Source organism: Ceratotherium simum, chromosome 15, assembly GCF_057802395.1.
Source record: "Ceratotherium simum simum isolate JZ-2026a chromosome 15, ASM5780239v1, whole genome shotgun sequence".
NCBI classification, from domain to species: Eukaryota; Metazoa; Chordata; class Mammalia; order Perissodactyla; family Rhinocerotidae; genus Ceratotherium; species Ceratotherium simum.
The window spans coordinates 31,357,947-31,378,203 of record NC_141914.1 but is presented as its reverse complement, the minus strand read 5'-3'; the positions used below and the strand labels follow the sequence as shown (position 1 = coordinate 31,378,203).

The following is a 20,257-nucleotide window of genomic DNA, read 5'->3' as shown; positions in this document are numbered from 1 at the left end:
TAACGGAAGGTAGAATTGTAGCCATATCGCAAATAATTCTCCACTGGTAAATATTTATTCTGAATGATGTTTAGATCATATATTCTGTTTATCTATTGAGGAAATTACAACTATTTTTAAAATTGGCTATGTTCCTCAGAGAGGAGCATTAACTACATTGTTCAATCAGTGAAAAAATGCATATGTATTTACCTGATATTAATAAAGTAACAGTAACAGGAGATGATGCCCATCCTTCCTTTAGTGTAAGTAGTAGTGTTCCATTAAAGGGCAAACAGTTTTACCCTCCAGGTTAGAATATGGGGAGTGTGTGAAGGTAAGTCTTTCCCTGGCCCCTAATAATAACCACGTGGGAAGTGAAACAGACATACAAGCAGCTCCTTGAGCGACTCAAGGGAAGACGTTCTTGGAGAAAGCTTATCAGGATGGAAGTTCAGGTACCTTCCCTAAAGACCACACAGAGCTTTGGAGCAGCAGGCAGCCACCTGACCCCAAGAGCCCAGCCGCCGCTGATAAGCACAAGCTTCCTTTTCCTTCCCAGCAATCCCATGCAAGGCTGAACTCCAAGTGAGGAAATGTTTCCCAGCAAGGTAATGATCTGATCCAAAGTAATCAACACTTAGCTGCAACCAGCCAATGGGCTTAATCCTCCCAGAACGTGTTACAAAGCACTCACCCTAAAGAAACTTCCGATTGGTGATGTGAAAGCAAGCGGCTATGTGGAAGGGAGTGGTGCAGAAGCCACTACAGGCTCTTCAACTACCCCCAGAAGGCTCCTCCCTGCTTCCTCACATCTCCACCTGAAAGGAAAATTAGCCACATATGCTTGCCTCTCATTTTCTATGAAATAATACCATATGGACAGTAATTTCAGGGAGCTTTTTTTTTTTTTGAGGAAGATTTGCTCTGAGCTAACATCTGTTGCCAATCCTCCTCTTTTTGGCTGAGGAAGATTGGCCCTAAGCTAACATCCGTGCCCATCTTCCTCTACTTTATATGTGGGAGGCTGCCACAGCATGGCTTGATAAGTGGTGTGTAGGTCCATGCCTGGGATCCGAACCTGCGAACCCCGGGCCACTGAAGTGGAGTGTGCGAACTCAACCACTATGCCACCGGGCTGGCCCCAGGGATATTCTTATTTTTAAAATGTCTGGTCCTGATTGACTCCATCAACTCTGAAACCAAGCTTTACTTGCATCTTTGGATCTTCCACTTCAGATGAGAAAGGCAGAAGGTAGAGAATAATCTACTCTTGAAATATGTGAAACCAGGTCCCATCAGAGAATTGAAACTACAGCTAGTAAATTCCCACAACCAAAAAGCAGTTCTCAGTCATGTTGAAATGATGACTTCAGCCTTAAAGCTGTACTTGAAATAGAATTAATTTTAACTAATCTTCTGGGTTTCAGGACAGAAGTTTAGTAATTCAATGATTTGCTTAAGTTTCAGATAAGAAAAGGTATCAAACTATTTCTATAAAACATAAATACAAAAGGTATCATCCTATTTCTACCCACCTTCAGCAATGTCTGACCTAAGAGTCCTAGGATTATGGTACTGATAGCAAATACTAGGAATTTAAAAAAAGAAGTTTTAAAATTACCATTTAAAGTTTTAAAATTAAAAAAAAAGTTTTAAAAGTCCAGGGGCATCCGGACTTTTTTAATGAAGTTTAACCAAAAATTTATAGGGTTTCTTCACTAGGACTAGAGGTGACAAAAGGAAAACATGTGCCAAGAGGATCACTGAAACTAGGCTCTTATCACACCTGTAACGAAATTTTGTCTGCACAGTATTCAAATATTGTAAATGTTACTAACTGTATTTGAGATGCCAATTCAAAGCACAGTAGCGGCAGTTCATAGTTGACTTTAAAGCAACAGCTGTCTGAATAGGCTTGCTGCTTCAGTGGCTTACACAAGTTCTTCTAACCTACGAAGTTCAACATAATGGTCAAAGTATAATAAACTTTAAAAGATTTTACCAGGTGCATATTTATTAGTCATAAGACTATGATATTCTTGGGAATTAATCAAATTAGATAGCATTAACCAACTCTTAGATAAACAATAAGGATATTCCTGATACTATCTCCCAGAAGGAAAAGAGACAGACAACAACTGAAATAGTTTACATACACTGAAATAGTGTCGTATACTAGTTTAAATATTTTGATGAATTGAACCAAAGCCAAATTGGCTAAAAGAACTAAGTGTTGACTCATTTAACTAGAAAGCCCAGTGGGAGGAGAGGCCTCAGACTTGGGAGGGGGAGCGGGTGGAGTCGGATAGCTCGTGTTTTTCTTTTCCATCTCTCCATAGTGCCACCCAGTGTTAGTTTCATCCTAAAGCTGGGTCTGCTCAGGATTATGTGATAACTGTCAGTAGCGATAGAGGCAAAGTGCTTTCTCTTCCATATCCAGAGTGCATGCTTCCGCCCCAGCACTCCAAGCTAGAATCCTGAGCGTGTCCTTCACTGGAGCAGCTTACACCGTATGCCCAATCCCTAATTAATGATTGTGGCCAGGGAAATGGTTATGTCGATTGGCTTACCCCAATCAGGATGCATGTCTGGAGCCGAGGATGAAGTCATTTCCCAAGGACACAGATTATGTGGAGGATAGGTAGAGACTAGTAGGAAAACTGGGTAAAGGAAAGAATGAATACTGGATGATCACTACATGGAGATCTGGCCTAAAAGACCACAGCAAGCCCAGGGCTGTATTTACTGAAAATTACCGTTGGCATTACTAATAAGAAAATAGTTTCCAGATTACAAACTAACAACAGCAACAACAAGATTCCAAGGCCAGTATGTTTCTTTTATTATGATTTTTGTGTTTGACTTCAGATGGTTGAATGATTTCATTTTCAATTGTAAGCATTACATTAATTCCCATGCAAAACCCAAGATCGCGTATGCCTGATTTCAATTGGCCAAAATCCAACCTGGGAGTTTGGACATTCAAGATGAAAACCAAAATGTTGCTTGACCTTTCCAACAGTAGACAACATGGTCATCCTTTGAGATATCGGCAGGCCCCCGATCTTTCAAACACCATCATTTGCCATGCGTCTGTACCAAAACAGGGAGCCGACGCCTTGCGGCACCTAAGCCTGGCAAGTAATTTCATTCATCAAGACAGGACACCTCTACACCAAGGCCCACCCACAGATATGTCCTGGTTCCTGCTCTATAGCAAAACCTGCTTTTCAACAGGGATGGAATCTTCTATTTGGGGATTATAAGTTCTTCCTGCCACTTTTCCTCAAAACTCTCAGTAGAAGCAAAGAGACTTTACAATAAAGCTTACCTCTATAATCCCAAAAGAAATACATACAAAGACACCTACTCTATGAAGTATATATTTTCCCCAGCTTCAGATAAAGTCACTTGGCAGGTATAAAGCTTTAAAAACTTCTCTCAGTATGACAGGAACCAAGAATATCAAAGAGGGCAAAACAGGACCCCACAATTAAAGGAGAACTAAACAAATGCAAAGAACCGTTCTATTGATTGAGAGAAATGGGCTAAATGAAAATAAATGACAGCATTTCAACAATGGATATCAATTTATATTGAAACACATACACTGGAACTCTGACAATGGCAAAGATTTCATTAGTGCAAATAACAATTATAATGGTATGTTCTTTAACAGGATTTAAATAAGGCTTCAAATAATTACACACGCTAAAACTACCATTTGGAAACCTTAATTCTGTTTGGAAAGTTGTCAAACGCACTGTCCAAACCATCCAAAGTTCTGATTTGTGGACAATTACATTCAATGAAGTTGCTTCAAAACACAATTTGTAGCATTAGGACTTTCAAAGTCATGTTGTTTGGTGGAAAGGGGGAAAATACTCTGGGCACTGGTCAAAAGAAAGAAATCCAGCTAACATAGCAGGTAGTTCCCAGGTTCAGATGATTCTCAAATTTCTGTAGTGATGAAAGCTCATTACAAAAATAAAGACAGAAAAACAAAACAAAAAATAGTAGAATTCTGAAGTGTCAGAAAGGGATTCGTTTCCCCACCCCCATTAACAAATTTGCACAAAGTATGAAAGATAAAAAAAGAAGAGAATTCATGGGCATTTTCATCTATGGCTCAAGTTCTCCTTAAAAACAAAAACAAACTATGTGACGATAACTACAAAAAGTAAATGACAAAACCAGAGGCAGAATGTGAAATAGTAATATACTGTTTCAGAGCCTGCAGAACCAGGAAACTTAAAAGGTGTTCTTAACAGATCCAATCCAGGCTGGATACGTAAAAAATGGAAAGACAGCATCACAAACCACACGACACTTGATGAGAGTTTTAGAACCAGAAAAAAAAGGCAGCAAAACGCTCAGAAAAATTTATCATCAATTCTGAAATGGGGCCTCGTGACATCATCAGGGTTAATAAAGACAGAGATAGACTTCCCCGGGTTTTCAGTCACTAGCTGCTGCAGTTTTTTGGCCAAACGGTCATCAGGCTGGTTGGGGTCCCCTCCATCCGACTGCGGGGAGGGGATGCTGGTGGTGCTCCCTCGCCTCTGGAGCTCCAGCGTCAGCCGGTTGGCTGCCTTGACATGTTCGATGGCGGTGCGCAGGTGCTCTGCCGGGTCTGAGCGGACGGAGGAGAGCTTCCGCGCGTGGAGCATGACCGTCTCCTCCGACAGGTGTTCCAGCATGTTGCACTGAGGGATGAAATAATTGGGGCACATCTTGTTGACCAGACAGTGTTGCAGGTCATCGATGAGGCCCAGCAAAAAGTGGGCTGCATAGTCTTCTTGAGCCAAGTAGTTGGCAGGAAGTCTGTCACAGGCCCAGAGCATCATGCTGCGCAGGTGATAGGGGCTAATAGCCTTGGGCCGTGACAGGAGTTTAATGATGATGGCTTTGCAGGCCTGGTAGGCCTGCATGAGGCTGCTAGAGATGCACTTCTTCAACTGCACCTCGCTCCTGGCAAAGGACAGCCGCCATTCATTGTCCTTCTTACCCTTGTAGGAGCAAGCAGGCACCAAGTAAAACCCACTGATGACCTCTTCCTCAGTGATCTTCCCATCCCAAAAGTGGTTCTCCATGAGCCAGCTCTGGGCCACCGCAGGCCAACCTTTGAAAGATACCACAGGGACAATATCGTACAACATGCGACTGCTCCCCACACCCAGAATGATGGAGATGATGGTCCCATTCTTTTCTACCTTTTCCACCTTTGGCATCCCTCGCTGGGGTTTTTTCTGTATCTCTGACAGCACAATGCTGATGGAGTCATAGAACCAGTCAGCCACTTTGGTTGGGGAGAAGAAGTAGTTGGTGGCACCATTGATGTGATCTACGATTGTGCAGCAGTCTTTCCATTTACTGATCGTCCCCTCATCAAAGAGCCGAAGGCTCAGCCAAGAGTGGCACAAGGCTGAGTGGCGCATATCAAGTGTCACAGGCTGATTACGGTCATGCAGCTTAAGGGCTGGCACCAGAAGGGTAAAGTCCATATCATAGTCGGTCCCTCGAGCATAGACATTAAGCTCATCTAAGTCCAGGTCCACCACGCCTTCCCGGACTCCTCCAGAAAGCAACAGGTACTCATTGGCCACTGGAAGTTTTTGGTCCAGCTTTTGCACCATTCCTAGAAAAAAAAAAAAGAAAACACTATTATAGGAAGCACAGACCTAAGAGTCTTAAGCATCAATATAGAATGTGCGGAGCTTCCAAGAGCCACTATCCATTACCAGTAGAAAACCATATCATAGGCTGCTGCACAGACCCAGCTAAGGGTTCTTTGTTCATTCTCATCAGCTCCAGAACTCATCCTTTGCCAAGTGGGAGAATTACAATAGATTTTTCTCTCACAGGGCAAGCAGTATCATCTTCAATGATAAACCAGGGCTCCTCTTCCCCCAGTCATCACCTCGGTTAATGCTATTGCCATCCACTCAGTCACCCAGGCTAAAAACCTCAGCAAGCTTCAACTCTCCCTTGCCTTTCTACTGCCAAACCTTATCTAATAACCCCTGCAACATTTCTCACTCCTTCCCTGTTCTCCATCTCTGCTGCCATCATATAAAGCCAGGCTCTTTTCATCTCTTGCTAAAGCAGTCTCCCTCCCCGGGCTCTCCCTGCTTAAAACTTCGACACCAGTGATTATCAATGCGGGCTGTGGACACTGAAAGTAGGACACTTTCAGGGGGCTGTGAGGTCATAACTCTTTTCATAATAATACTAATGCATTATTTTCCTTTTTCACCGTGTTGACAATTGACCTGACACTTGATGGTACAAAAGCAATGGAGGGGAAAACTATTGGCGCCTTTGCTTTAGTCAAGACAGTGGCACCAGACTGTACTAGCAGGCATTGGATTCTTTACTACTGACATGCACTAGCATTAAAAAAAAAAAAAAAAAAAAAAATCAAGTTTCACTTAAGAAAATCCTTAATGGAAAAGAAAAAATGGATTAATTTTATTAAATCCCAACTCTTGAACCACTTTTCTAAGATTCTGTGTGACGAAATGGGAAGTAACCATAAAGCACTTCTGTTTCATATGAAATACAAAAGCTGTCTGCAAGAAAATCATTTTGTGTGAACGGTTGAGTTGTGGGCTAAATTCACTGCTTTTTTCATGGAACATCATTTTTATTTTATTGAACAACTGATAAACTATGGCTATTCAGACTTGAGTATCTGACAGACATTTTCTTTAAAAAATGAACAAAATGAGCCTGTCTTCGAGAAAATAACTGACGATATTTATTGCCAATGATAAAACTGGAGCTTTCAAGAAAAAATTAAATTTGAGAAAACTCATCTCCTGTACCACCAGCTTTAACATCTACCCAAACCTAATAGTTTTCTGATGTGACTGGTAGTGATGTTATGAATGTGATTTTTTTTAAAAATGAGATTGTGAGCTCTTTGAGAGTGAAAACTCTCAAACTGGTATTAAGTAGGCATAGGAGTCCGCACCCAGTAGGCACACAATTGAAGCTATGTCTGAACAATAAAGGAATGAGTAGATAGGATCAATAGGGCTTGAACATAAAATATTTAAATAAAGCCTTGACATAAATGTTCCACGAACAACATACAAATTTACTCTCCCTGCCTCTTGCCTTTTTATTATATATTTATTTGTGTTTCATTATCTGACAAACTACCAGCATCACTCTGTGACTTATTAACAATTTCCCCCCAAAGATGGCAAAGAACTGTGATTCCATTATTCATTACAATTACTTTGAATAAACAGTTTGTTATTCATATGACAATCCCAATGCAAATAAATAAACCACGTGGTGTAAGTGTCTGTACTACCATTATCTTTCAGAATTTAACACTCATTTATAAAATGTATTCTTTTTCATTCTTTAAAATTCTATTTTCCAAACCATACTAACCACGAAAAAGTCTTTTATTTAGTACCATTTCCTTCCATACAGGTAGGAATATAGCAAGCTATCACTATTGTTTTAAAGCAATCAATAAGTTATCCAACATTAAAGGGTCAACAATTCGTCAGAAAAGAGAATCCAGTGTACCTGACATTTGGGGGCTGTTTCTCACACTACCTCTGCTGTGATGTGCCACCCAGATCCTTCTTCAATAAAGGTCTTCTTGTCGCAGCTGCTGGGAGTGCTGTCAGCATAGTCTCTAAGGATTGTCTTGGCTGCAAGGAGCCACCTCAACCAAGGTCATGTCTTGTGGTTGGGGTGCTATGGCGGTGGGGGGATGGGTTACGCATCCAAGAACTGATCAGCGTGAGGGTGCCCTAGTTCAGGATACTCTGAAGATCCCGAAGGGGTCAGCTGAGGCTGACACTGGGCCTGGGAGGAAATCTGACTATCCCCTCTGCCTAATCCTTCCTCCGCTCCCTCCCTTCCACAGGTGCTAATCCCAAGGGTAATTAATAAATATCCTAACTCCATTTCAGGAGCTGCCTCCTGGGGAGCCCAATCTAAGACATCACACACTACAAGCAAAAACAGTCTTCACTACAAATTCAGCGTGCAAAGTTTATTTTCCTTTTTAAAGTGGTTATTTATTTATTTATTTAGTTTTATTTATTTATTTATAATTTTATTTATTTATTTCCCCAAAGCCCCAGTAGATAGTTGTATGTCATAGTTGCACATCCTTCTAGTTGCTGCATGTGGGACGTGGCCTCAGCATGGCCAGAGAAGCGGTGCGTCAGTGCGCACCCAGGATCCGAACCCGGGCCACCAGCAGTGGAGTGTGCGCACTTAACCGCTAAGCCACGGGGCCAGCCCATAAAGTGGTTTTTTAAAAGTCAAATTTAGCAACCAGGATTGAAAGTTGTCATAAACACCAAGACAAAGATTCATTTCTCAGTTGCCATCATGTTTCAGTATTAACCTCATTAACAAATACTACCACCCCAAGCTTTAGCTGTAGTTATAAAAGGATAAGATTGACTTCCCAGAATCCAGAGTAGGTTGTGAAAATCATTTTCACTATTTTATAGACTCACATGTAGGTACAGTGACTTTTAAAGAGAAACATTTGATAATGACATAATTTACTCATCATTATTTCAAATATTCTTTCATTCTAGCATTTGGAGTGCCATAAATATATGTGGGAAAAATCGTGAAATGCTGCATTGTGAGAAGTAAATAAGATCTGAATCGAGTAGAAGTGGTATTGTTATCTGGATAACACATTGTCGTCCTCTCTTAGGCATAAATAATTCAAAACTCTATATGTGCTTTTGCCCTAGACAGGATCAAACTGGCTCTGAGCACACTAGCTAGGTCTTGTCTACACAACAAGAATAACTTGTACATTAATGGCCTGGGAATAATTTGTTTACAAATGTACCACCGAATTTTGCCTTGGATCGTCACAATTTTGTGTGGGTAGTTACAGGAGAGAAAAAAATAAAACTCCCTTTTGCCCTCTGCTGGCTTAAAGAAGTTTTAATGTATTTTCACTTGTTAGTATACACACTAGAACATTCCTCTTTCCTTCCAATTGCTGCTTATGCACCTAGTTAAAATGCTGGCCCTTCTCTCAAAGGAGCCGTATAAAGTATTTGGCTAAGTTCTAATATTCAGGAGTTAGGGTAATTGTGGACACTTCTTATTCCTTTAAAGTGCAGAGAGAACTTCAGCAGCAGAGAGAATATTGCTGAGGCTCATCTGCTAAGCTCCTAGAAGTTAGAAACAAAGTCCCTAAGGCCGCATTGTTCCGCAAACTAATCCCCAGTGACACCCACATTTGCATTTAGCCTGCCTGTGCCCATTAGTCTGCAGTTTTACAAATGATTTGGTAACACAAACTGGAGACTTTCCCAGCATCAGACAAACTCAAATGCCCTCCTTGAAAACTTTCCTGGGCTAAGTTTAAGTGAAAATGAGCTGACTTCAGCTTTCATGGCAGATGAGCTGCCATGCAACTAAAACACAGCCAGGGCCTGAGAAGGCAAAAGACAGAGGAGGGGGAAAAAAAATTCAACTGTACACTTTGACTGTAGGCATCAGTTCCAATAGGTGTCATCTCTGAATTAATCCAAGGATTTTTGTGTAATTACAGGAGGGTAAGATCAAGTGACTTTGGCTGTTTAGCAATTTTAAATTATCCAAAGCCAGAATGGGAACAAAAGGAAGATGCACACACATCACTTAAGTTATTAGTAGCAAAAAAATGAGGGATGGAGAAACAGCTTATTCCCCTGGGTGGGTCTCTTCTTTTAATGGAAGCATTGGAATATGTCTGCTCTTTAAAACACAAAGTAAAATTATCTTCCTTCCTGTAATTGATTCCTTGATTTTGGTTTATTTCATAGTTTCTACTTTAGAAGACCTTAACATTAATCTTTTATAGAGGTATGGGGGCCTGGAGTTTAAGGAATTAGTTCCATGTCATCCACTTAGTTCTTTGCTGATTATCTTTAGAATATCAAGTAAAAAGTGGAACTCTGTTCTGACTCCCTTATATTCTAGTGAATAAAACTTACTCAGATTCCACTGAATTCAAATAACCAACCTCTATCACTCAGCCATCTAACACCAGACTGTTAACAACCAGAGCACAAGAACTAAGTATCTTTTTTTTTTTTTTCCTGAGGAAGATTTGCCCTGAGCTAACATCTGTTGCCAATCTTCCTCTATTTTGTATGTGGGTTGCCGCCACCGCATGGCCACTGACGAGTGCTGTAGATCCATGCCCGGGAACCAAACCCAAGCCGCTGAAGCAGGGCATGCTGAACTTAACCACTTAGGCCACTGGGCGGGCCCCTAAGTATCGTTTTCTGTCTTCTCCCATCCTCACAGTTCTACTCCAGTAGATATGTAAGAACTCAAGTAGGTAGTTTAACAAATAATAAGGAAATTAGTGAAATTAGTACTTACACAGATTCTTAAAAAACACATACACACACCACGCTTACCTATGTTGAAGGAAGAAAGATCTATAAAGAGGTAAAACTTTTATGTCCTGTAATTAATGCTACAGAATTAAATTTTCTCTGTATATCTTTGACTATGCATATAAAAAAGATTTCCATGTAGATAAAAAAGACCTGAATATCTCAATAATATTCATTGTTTCATAAAAAAGAGGTATCTTTTTCACCCCAACTCATGTGGCACACCGATAACAGTGCCTTATTATGGCAATGATTGTTAATGGTAGGAAGGGTACAGAATGGAACTATGTTGACAAAGTTCCTCTGTGATTCTGATAGATCCTCTCGGGGAGCAGTCTCCTTGGTTGTTAATAAACAATATAAAACCTTTCTATAAATATAGTATGATTTATGCTTTTATATATTTTTGTCACGCTTACTTGACATTCTGAGAAACATTCTGAGAAGTAAGCATGGCTACCACCTACTAAGAAAGTCACCAATCTATAAAATTTTTAATGATCTCAATCTGGGGAAGGTTTTAGCAATTTCCTCATTCATTCACAGCCAGAAACCATGAAGTCTCTCACTTTATAGGTGAAAAAACTGACATTCAGGAGGGAGAAATAACTCATTCAAGGTCATGCAGCCCTAGTGACAGATTAACAGCATTGTCTTATTCCCACATTTGTTGCGAAGGTCAGAATGGCACCTACATACTGTTCTCCCTATGACAATGACCCGGCTTGACATGGATGCAGAATGGCTCAGAAGGAAAGTAGCAGAGGTCTCAAGACAAAGTGCCAACCTTTGTGCTTTCGTTGGTCAAAGCTTTAGTGTGACCTTAGACAAGCAGCAGAATGTGTCTGACTAACCACATTTATCATAAGGAAGAATGGACTAGATCTGTCTTGCAAGAAGCTATTAGTATTCCTAAATAAATGGCCTACAAGACACAGGAAAGACAGAAGTAAGACACCAATAGAGCTTCCCAGCTTTTTCATAATCTGCTGAGTGATCATTCAGATTGACAATTACAGCAATATGTTTTATAAGTCAAAGAGTCTATTTTATTAGGGATCATTTCTGAGACAACTGCATATAATTTTATTTAAATCTTTTAGAAAACTGGTTAATTCATGTATGGTAATGACCTATTGACCAAATATATATACTAATAGGACTGATTCAAAAGATGTCTCCTCAAAGAAGTCTTCCTTGATCTTTTCCCATTTTGACACTAACATGTGTGCAAGAGCATTGGAGTCAGAGTAAGACAGGCTTGGGTTTGAATCCTGGGTTTTTCATTTACGACTTCAGTAAGCCTGACAAATTATTTAACCTCTCTGAGCTTCCAATTCCTAATCTTTTTAAAACAGACAAAAACTCCCATCCTTATAGGATTGATCTGAAATGCCTACACACATAGATATGTAGTTATTTTCTGGGTGCGGCTCAGCAATTTTCATTTTCCTCATACGTTCTTCCCTTTTCTATCACTTATAAAACTGGATTAGCCGAATCACACTTCTTCCACAGAGTTGTTGTGAAGATTTAACTAAACAAGGTAACCTATCTAAAGCCTCTAGGGCATGTCAGGCATACAAAACACATTAGATGAAGGGAAAGGAATGGAGCAGTCTTTCCCCTGGCCGCACCCAGACTGGTGCTAGCCCCAGGATGCCTCCTCTGGGGGATGCCATCGTGTGGCAAGGCACACAGCTTGGCAAGAAGAGGGCAGGATGGATTCCAGCCTTTTCTTGTTCCCATTGAATAAGTGCCCTGTGGAATGAACAACCTGTACACTCCTGTGGAGGACCTTGATCTGAATTCTTACGGTAGCACTTTCTATACCTATTACCGTGTGGGCTACACTCAGGGCTTATAGTCAATAATCTATAAGCTCCGGTAGTCAAGCTTTCATCACTGCAGTGGCTAATACAGACCTGGGGATCAGAAGGCAACTGCTTGTTGAGTGGACTGTTTGTCTCACTCAACCCCAATACCTCATTAACCGTAACCTGAGCATCACGGAATTTGCTACACAATATAGTATGAAACACTGCCAGCATATGCCTATAAAATCATGTACTAATAATCCAAAAGTCAGGTTAAAAAAAAGCCTCTCTAATCTATCATTATTTTCCTTCTTAAAAATTAAAACCAAAGTTCTAAAAATTAATGAGCTTGGTCGAAGTCTACTAAGCTGTTTTGCACAGAATGAACATGAGTTAGGCCTGGATTCAAGTCCCGTTCACCCGCGACCAACATAATTAACCACTCTGGGCCTTAGTTTCTCAGAAATTGGGGAATAACAACTAAGTTTGTTGGGTGGTCACAGGGATAAAACAAGAAAATGCACACCAAATTACTTAGTGTGCAGTCTGGCCTTACTTGTCAGTCAATCAACAGAGGGTTCTGGGCACGTGTATGCACATACGTTATCAGTATATTTTTCTCATTGAATAAGTCTTGCCCTTTTCTTTCTTTTCAGTCCTTCGGATAGTTTAAAAACTCATGGTTTCTGCCAACCAGAACTTACTGGTAAGACTCAAAAGAGAGTCTTATTAGCCCCACCTAGCAGCTTCCCACAGCCATAACAGGGCACGAAAGCTAGACTGTCAATTTACAAGAGGAGTGTTCTCTTTAGAAAGCTCATTCTTGAAAAATAAAAACAATAGCAAGTGGAAAGCAAGAGTAATGCCAATATGGTATCAAATGGCTACATAAGGACATAGAAATGTATCAATGATGACCAGATTACCCCTCTCCTGATCTTCAGCAGAAGCAGTAAGTTTGTGATGGAGATGTTCAGAATTAAGTCAACTGTACCCCATTCTCCTCTGACCCAGCTGAGGGTGAGTTGCATTCCTTTCTCACTTGGGGATATTTATGCTAACTACTTAATTACTCTAAAACTGGAAAGCTGGGTTCAATGGAGGGAGGTGGGTGACTACATTTTAGAAGAAATATAATGAAGTAAGCCAAGTCCAGGAAATTGAAAGGATGGAGATGGGATTCAAAACCCAGGTTTGATTTTTTCATGCATGCAACACATAAGTATTAATGCCTCCTCTGAGCCAGTACTATGCAAGATACCGAAGATACAAAGGTGAAGAGAAACACACAGTCCCCGCTGCATAATGCTTGTCATTGAGTGAGAAAGCCAGATATAATTGTATCAATCAGGATAGATGTGGTTATGCTGAGTAACAAACCTGAAACCTCAGTGACTTAAAACAACAGTCTTATTTTTCATTCAGGCCTATGTGACCATCAGGGATTAGCTGGGGGGGCTCTTCTTTCCTTAATCCAGGACCCCGGTGGATAGAGCAGCCCTCATCTAGAACTTTACAGTCACTTTTTTGGAGAAGAAAGCCCTGGAGGATCTTTTTTCAGCAGTTAAATCTCTGGCCTGTAAAGGACATACATCATTTTTATTCATAAATCATTGGCCAAAACTAGTCACATGGTCCCACCCAATCCCAGGCCAAAAAAGTGCAATTCTACCTCATGCTGGGAAGGTAGAGAGCCAGAAATATTTGATAAGCAGCATGAACAGCTCCCACACTAATCAAATAATCACATGCTAATGAACATATAAGTATAAGCTGGGATAACACTGAAGGAAATGAATAAAAGTCCCAGCCAAAACACAGAAGAGGAAGAAGAATTGTTTAGCTAGGAGAACAGAAAATTCAAGGCCAAGAGATACACCTTCAAATATTTGATGAGTGGTCCTGGTAAAGAAGAAATGGACTTTACCCATATGATTCCAACAAGTAGAAGGTATGTAGAGAAAAATTCAGTCTAATCTGTAAATGAAAGAATCATCTCTCAGGTAGAATTTTCTAACAATGCCGCCTGTGGAGGGAAAATATTTCCTGTCCCTAGAGATGAGCAATCAGAATCTTCATTAGGGGTGAAGGCTAAAACTACAAACAAGTAATGGAGTCTGAGTATCGATGTCTTCCAAGGTGGCTGCCCATCACAAAAGCCTACTACTGAAGATAGACGACTACAATGTAGACTCCTATGGCCATCCAATGTGGGCCCCAGTAACAGTGGCAGTAAGAGATCCAAGGGAGCATCAGGCTCCAATGCTGGATGCTGCTCTTCTCTCTCATCTGGTTTACTCTGTGTCATTTCTAATCTGCAGCCCAGCTGCTGTCACATTCTCCAACCAACCAACTCCGCTGATTTAAAAGAAGACAGCACAGTACTAGCAATAACACACACAATAGCAAAAGAAGGGTTGACTTTATAGAGCACATTTTCAAAGTACGTACATCTCATGTCAAGGGCTCTCTGAGAAGGGCACACACATTTATTGGCTCTACTATGCACTAAGGAGCAGGCTGAATGATTCACCTGTGTCATCTCATTCAATCCTCTTGGCAGTTTCAAATAGGTGATATTGTCCTCATTTTACAGGTGAGGAAATCAAGATAAATAACAGTCCAATAAATTGTTCATGGTTATAATACCTGGGATCAAAATTCAAGTTGATTCTATACTCTTTTCACTATCCCACACTTCTTGCCAGCATTAAATGGGCTCTCCTAAGAGAATAAACAATTTAATATCTTCAGGCCTTTAAAAGTGCCATGTAAAAGACTATAAAAAAGTTAGTGGAAGCTCATTTCTCTATCCAAAAATGAAACGAATTCTATTTTGGAGTAAAATGATTTCTAAAGCAGATTAAAAGCTGATTTTAGTCATCCTTGGGGAATGAAGTATATGAGCAAAATGGGTAAAGGATCATAAAAAAGACTTGATTATAAATGACTTTAAAAAAAATGAATATCTAGTGCTGTGACACACAGTTATGTGTGCATGCACGTGTGTCTGTGTGTTTTGTGCTGCATACTTAACTCCCAGACAATTCTCAAAGAGCATTCCACAGGTGTTTTAATCACAACATCCTTGGAGTTCTTTCAGGCCCCAAAACAAACTCTGAGAATGTTCCCATATATTGAGAGGCATAGTCTAACTTGCTTATTTTAACCCAACAGCAAAACCTTAATTTTAAAGTCATATCCCCTAAATTTCTACTACGAGATTGAGGAGACAGAACATAATTATAAAAAAAAAAAAAATACTAACCACAAAGCCAGAAGCTCTTACTGATTTCTGAAGCAGAAAGCCTTTTTCCTCTGTGGACACAGCAGTATTTACCAGTCACATTTCTTCTCTGTACAAAAGTCAGTTTAGGCACACTGAGCCATGGGGAAAGAAACATGAAGAATTCTGTGCCTTCTCTAAAAAAACCCAACCCCCCTCCCAAATCAAAAAACCAACTGGTATCCACGAGCCTGTAATAAAATATCCTCCTTGTGATGCAGCAGGCTAAGAAAATATGTCACTGTTGATTAAAAAGGGACTCTATAGCTGTGGTCTATACTACATACTCAGAGTTGCTACATTAGCTCAAAAATGATCCCAATTTATATAAAGAAGCCACCTCTAAAGGATTTTAAAACTATTATTGGCTAGCAAAGACCTTGTCTTAAAATGAGTTTACTTTGGAAATTTTCAACATGTATAACAGTAGAGATAATAGTATAATGAATCACCATGTACCCATCACCAAGCTTCAACAATTGTTTGCCATTCTTGTTTCATTTATCACCATATATTTTGTTGTAATATTTTAAAGTAAGTCCCAGATATATAATTTCATCCATAAATACTTCAAGATATTTATCTGACAAAGACCTTTTTAAAACTGTAACCACCATCCTCATATCTAAACAAAATTCATAATAATTCTTTATTATTATTGATTTCACTTGATTTTATCTTTTTCTTAATCCCTGTGAATACATGAGTATGTTGTGTGTGTGTAGGAAAGGCTGTAGACGCCCTACCCTGCACTTGCAGCTATGGTAGGCAGCTTCTGCAAGCTGGCAGCTTCCCTCTTCAAGGTCAGCCATTCTGCTCCTCTGCCTGAGGGCCATCTCTGCTCTGGCACTACCAGGAAGTGCAGGGGAGTTAATGTGGAGAACTGACACCACTGGGGACAACCCTCAACCACTGGAGGACAGGAATCGGTGGACAAATGCCCCAGCTTCCCCAGACTCTGGTGGGACAATTCTAAGATGGGTTCTACACAACTTCCCAGAGGGTCCCACAAGATTCATCTGCTCATTAGCTCATTAACAGACCCTTTATTGGCTTTTCTCTCTTCTCTGTTTCAGTCATTCTACTCCCTGACTAGTGCTTCTTAGTATCACCTCCCAGATGAATCACCACACCAAGGTAGTTCTTATTTCTGGAAGTGTGTATAACAAGTTCATCCTGCTAATAATTCTGGATGAAATCACAACACCTCAGATGTATAATTGGCCATGACAACAGAAGCATAAGCTGATGACAATAAATTACTTGTTCTTTCCCACAATCAAGTTTCAGATCTAGTATATGTGTTTTACAAAATGAGATCTGAGCACAATTCTCAAAAAGAGTTCATCAGCTTTCTCCGATCAGCGAGCTTGTTTCCAGTGCATTTATAGTGAGCACCTTGCTTATTCATTTATTGCTTTGTTGATATTCCAATTTTCCTCATTTCCCAAAGGACATTCTAAGCCTCTTTCAATTCTGGAGAACTTTGGAGAGATGAAATTCATACATTACTTAGACATAGGCGTTTCTTCCTCAGTCTTCAAAGAAAACAATGGGGAGTAAGGCTTGAAGAGAAAAAGTAAAAAAGTAGGTTAGTCCAGTTTCTCAGTTTACTGCAGGAACTAATCTTCAGAGCAGAGCCTTGTTCAAAAGTGGATCTGCCTTATTCATATGTAAAAGTCTCAAGCCAAATTCAAAGACCAAAAGAACATTTCTCTTTCAGCCTCCATTTGGGATTACTCTGCCTCTATTCTTCTAAATTGTACAGAAAAAATCCCAAATGACATATTTAATCTCTCCATTCAATGACCTTTGCCCATATTTTCTTTAGTGTAGTGCTTAGACCAATTATCAATTATTTGTTGACCTGTTGGTGTCCCTTTGTCTGATAACCTATGTATCTCCTAACCTAACACAACAGAAGTTCAACAGATGTCAACTGAGTGAATAAATAGATGGTATAGCCTAAAGATAGAGTTTACGGGAATCTTCCAGGATGAAAATTCTCAGGGTGATGTATTTAGATTGACAGTGTCAACCTGACACTGTCACTTCCAGACATGATGAGAGACTCCAAAGCCACTATATCTGCAAGCCAGGGAATCATATTACGTACTCAGAAGAGAGGAAAGGGAGAAGCTAGGAGCCTGTTAATGAGCTGACCATAAGCTATATGGTTACTACACAAAAGCATCTCTTCTTGTTGTCCAAGAATAATTTAACTCGAGGACATTTTCCAAAGCATCAATTTTTAGCCAACAATCATAGGCAGAGATTAGGAGATAAAGCTACTATATAACTACAGTGTGATCTAAGATCAAAGTCTAATACCTGATTTTTAAAAAAGATGTTAGTGCATTTTTCCTTTGATGAACAGACTGTAAATAAACAGATTCCTTCTTAGTAAGCAATTCCCAATAACTGCCAGGAGATGGCACCCACATTCCACTCATTTACTATGAGCTTCTAGCTGGGATCCAAAATCAAAAAATCCTAGAATGAAAGCTCTGGGGAAACAGAGGCTTAGCAAGGGGCTAAGACTTGATAAGACCAAGACCGTATTAAAAGCATCACTCCGGGGCCTATTTGCCCCCAGGTACCACCCAGTGTCTTTGCCTTTTGATCTCCCAGAGGAAATCTGGTAACTCAGGAGATGACAGGCTCCTAGGTCGAGCCAAGACTGAAAGACGCTTTGTCTGGGCAGGCAACATGGTTGACAATTGATGCTCAAAGTATACTGAAGACCTTGTCGCAAGGCACAGAGTTCCAGCTCTCATTGGCTGTAGCTGAGATGAAAAAAAGACCCATGAATAAAGCTTCAGGTGTCAGGAATAAGGGGGAGAGAAGGCAGAGGAAATAGTCTTTGATGTTATGAGGTTAAGGCACCATTCTTTCTGCAAAACTGTTTCATTCTGACTACAAATAAATACATACACTAAAAGATTTAGGAGCCAAAATGATTACTAAACAGGAAATTGATTTTTTAACCTGGCTCCAATCAATAGATAATCCAAATAAACTTTGCTTTATATTGTGTGATGCTTTGCAGTCCCAGAGAATGGCCACAATCATTTTCTCATTTGTCCCAGCAATAATTCTGTGAAGACTATTACAGCTCTCATTGCACAGGTGTGGAAACTGAGGCTCTTGGTGGCTAAGTGACCAGCCAAGATAAGTGCACAACATATCCACACAGTTCTTTGGCCTCAACTAGATTAAAAACTAGTCTGACCACACACAATCATTTTGAAGGAAGGAAGGGCGTGTCATTTGAGTTCTTGACCAAGTTATTGTTTGTTGCAGGGGGAGCAGAAAGGGACAGAAAGGGATCAAAATGGAAATCATGCTCTGCTGCGGACAATCTATCGAGGGTAAACCTACAGGTCTCCATTATGCCTAGACTGACTGGGTTATTGATAAGATGCCCCTCTTCCCTTTTCCACACCATCTAAATAAACACACATCATTCCTAGGAAATAACTTGTCTTTAAGTTTCAAATAATTGGGTAGGTAATAGTTGCTAATTAATTTTCCATGTAGCTCATGGTTGTAATACCTAATATATTAATAATGACCCCCTTGCCTATATTATCTTTATCTTCATTTAAATAAATACATGTTATTTCAAATACTAATGTCCTCAATCAAGTTGCCATACAACAAAGTAGTAACACCCTAAAAATCTGCTATTTCAAAAAAACTAACTCGGTTAACGCATCTTCAAAGTTTCTCCATTGTATAAAGCTGGAATGTTCCACACAAAAGTTCGGATTAGTACAACTACACACGTACCTATAATTTAAGGAAGGACTAAGGGATCAAATAAATGTTTCCATGGAAAACAGACACGGAAAAAAAGTACTGACAGCCTGACAGGCTAATAAAGAGCAGAGAGAGCTTCTGAGCCACAATTGCCTACCTGATAATTACTTTCTGGGTAAAAACATACTTGAGTGTTTGAGCTTGAAAATGTTCACATCAAAAGAAGTTAAACTTAAAAAACAACCAGTCTAGGCCCTGTGCGGAGGTTGAAATTTGCAGCTTAAAAGCATTAGTAGATCATTTAAAAGCGAGTCACGTTGTGGCAGTGTTTTTAAACCCACGCCTGCACAACAGAGAAGGAAAGTCAGAGAGAAAGTCAAAAAGTGAGTCTCTTCATGCTGGAGTGAGAAAGTGGTATTTTGAGAGATGGCTTTCTTCTACTTTTCCTCCAACCATCAAAAAATGGAGCAAGAGACAGTGGTGTTTGATGAAAAGGGGAATTCAATATTCTAGCCAGAAATTGTGAACTAAAATGGTGGCTGTTGAGGGAGATAGAAGAGTTTTTTTTTTTTTTTTTTTTAACTTTATGGTGTTGAAGGATGTTTGAATCAGTTGCCAATTCTGTAACTCTGGGACTCCAGGGGATGAAATTTAAGTTTCATGTGTGCTCCCCACACAAAGAATGAATGAATCAGAGATTATTGGAGACAGAACTGACTTTCAAGGTTACGTCCTTCAACTGTCATGGTACAGATCAGGTTGCTGAGGCCCAAAGGTGACACAGCACAGCACCCGACACGGGTGCTAGGAATAGAATCCAAAGTCCTGATCCTCAGTCCAAGGCTCTTTCCACTCCACATGTGGGTCTCTAACCAGGAGTTTAAATAGGGGTCCCCATGTCCCACCCTAGAAGGAATGAAGCATATCTCCAAGGAGATGTGTGTTTTAAACTAGCAATGTTGAAATGCTTTTAAAAATTGAGACTGTCTGCTCTCTCCCTCAATTTCAAAGCA

General features: G+C 40.1%; 1 protein-coding gene across 1 annotated transcript in view; it reads right to left on the bottom strand.

The window, feature by feature from the left end:
- Positions 1–2,780: 2,780 nt before the first annotated feature.
- The window catches only part of MB21D2 (Mab-21 domain containing 2), a 115,317-nt gene continuing 97,840 nt past the window's right edge, over positions 2,781–20,257 (bottom strand). The window contains exon 2 of the mRNA XM_004424567.3: positions 2,781–5,620. Within this exon, the coding sequence (XP_004424624.1) occupies positions 4,356–5,620 (1,265 nt within the window). The 3' untranslated portion in view covers positions 2,781–4,355. The remainder of the gene's footprint in view (positions 5,621–20,257) is intronic.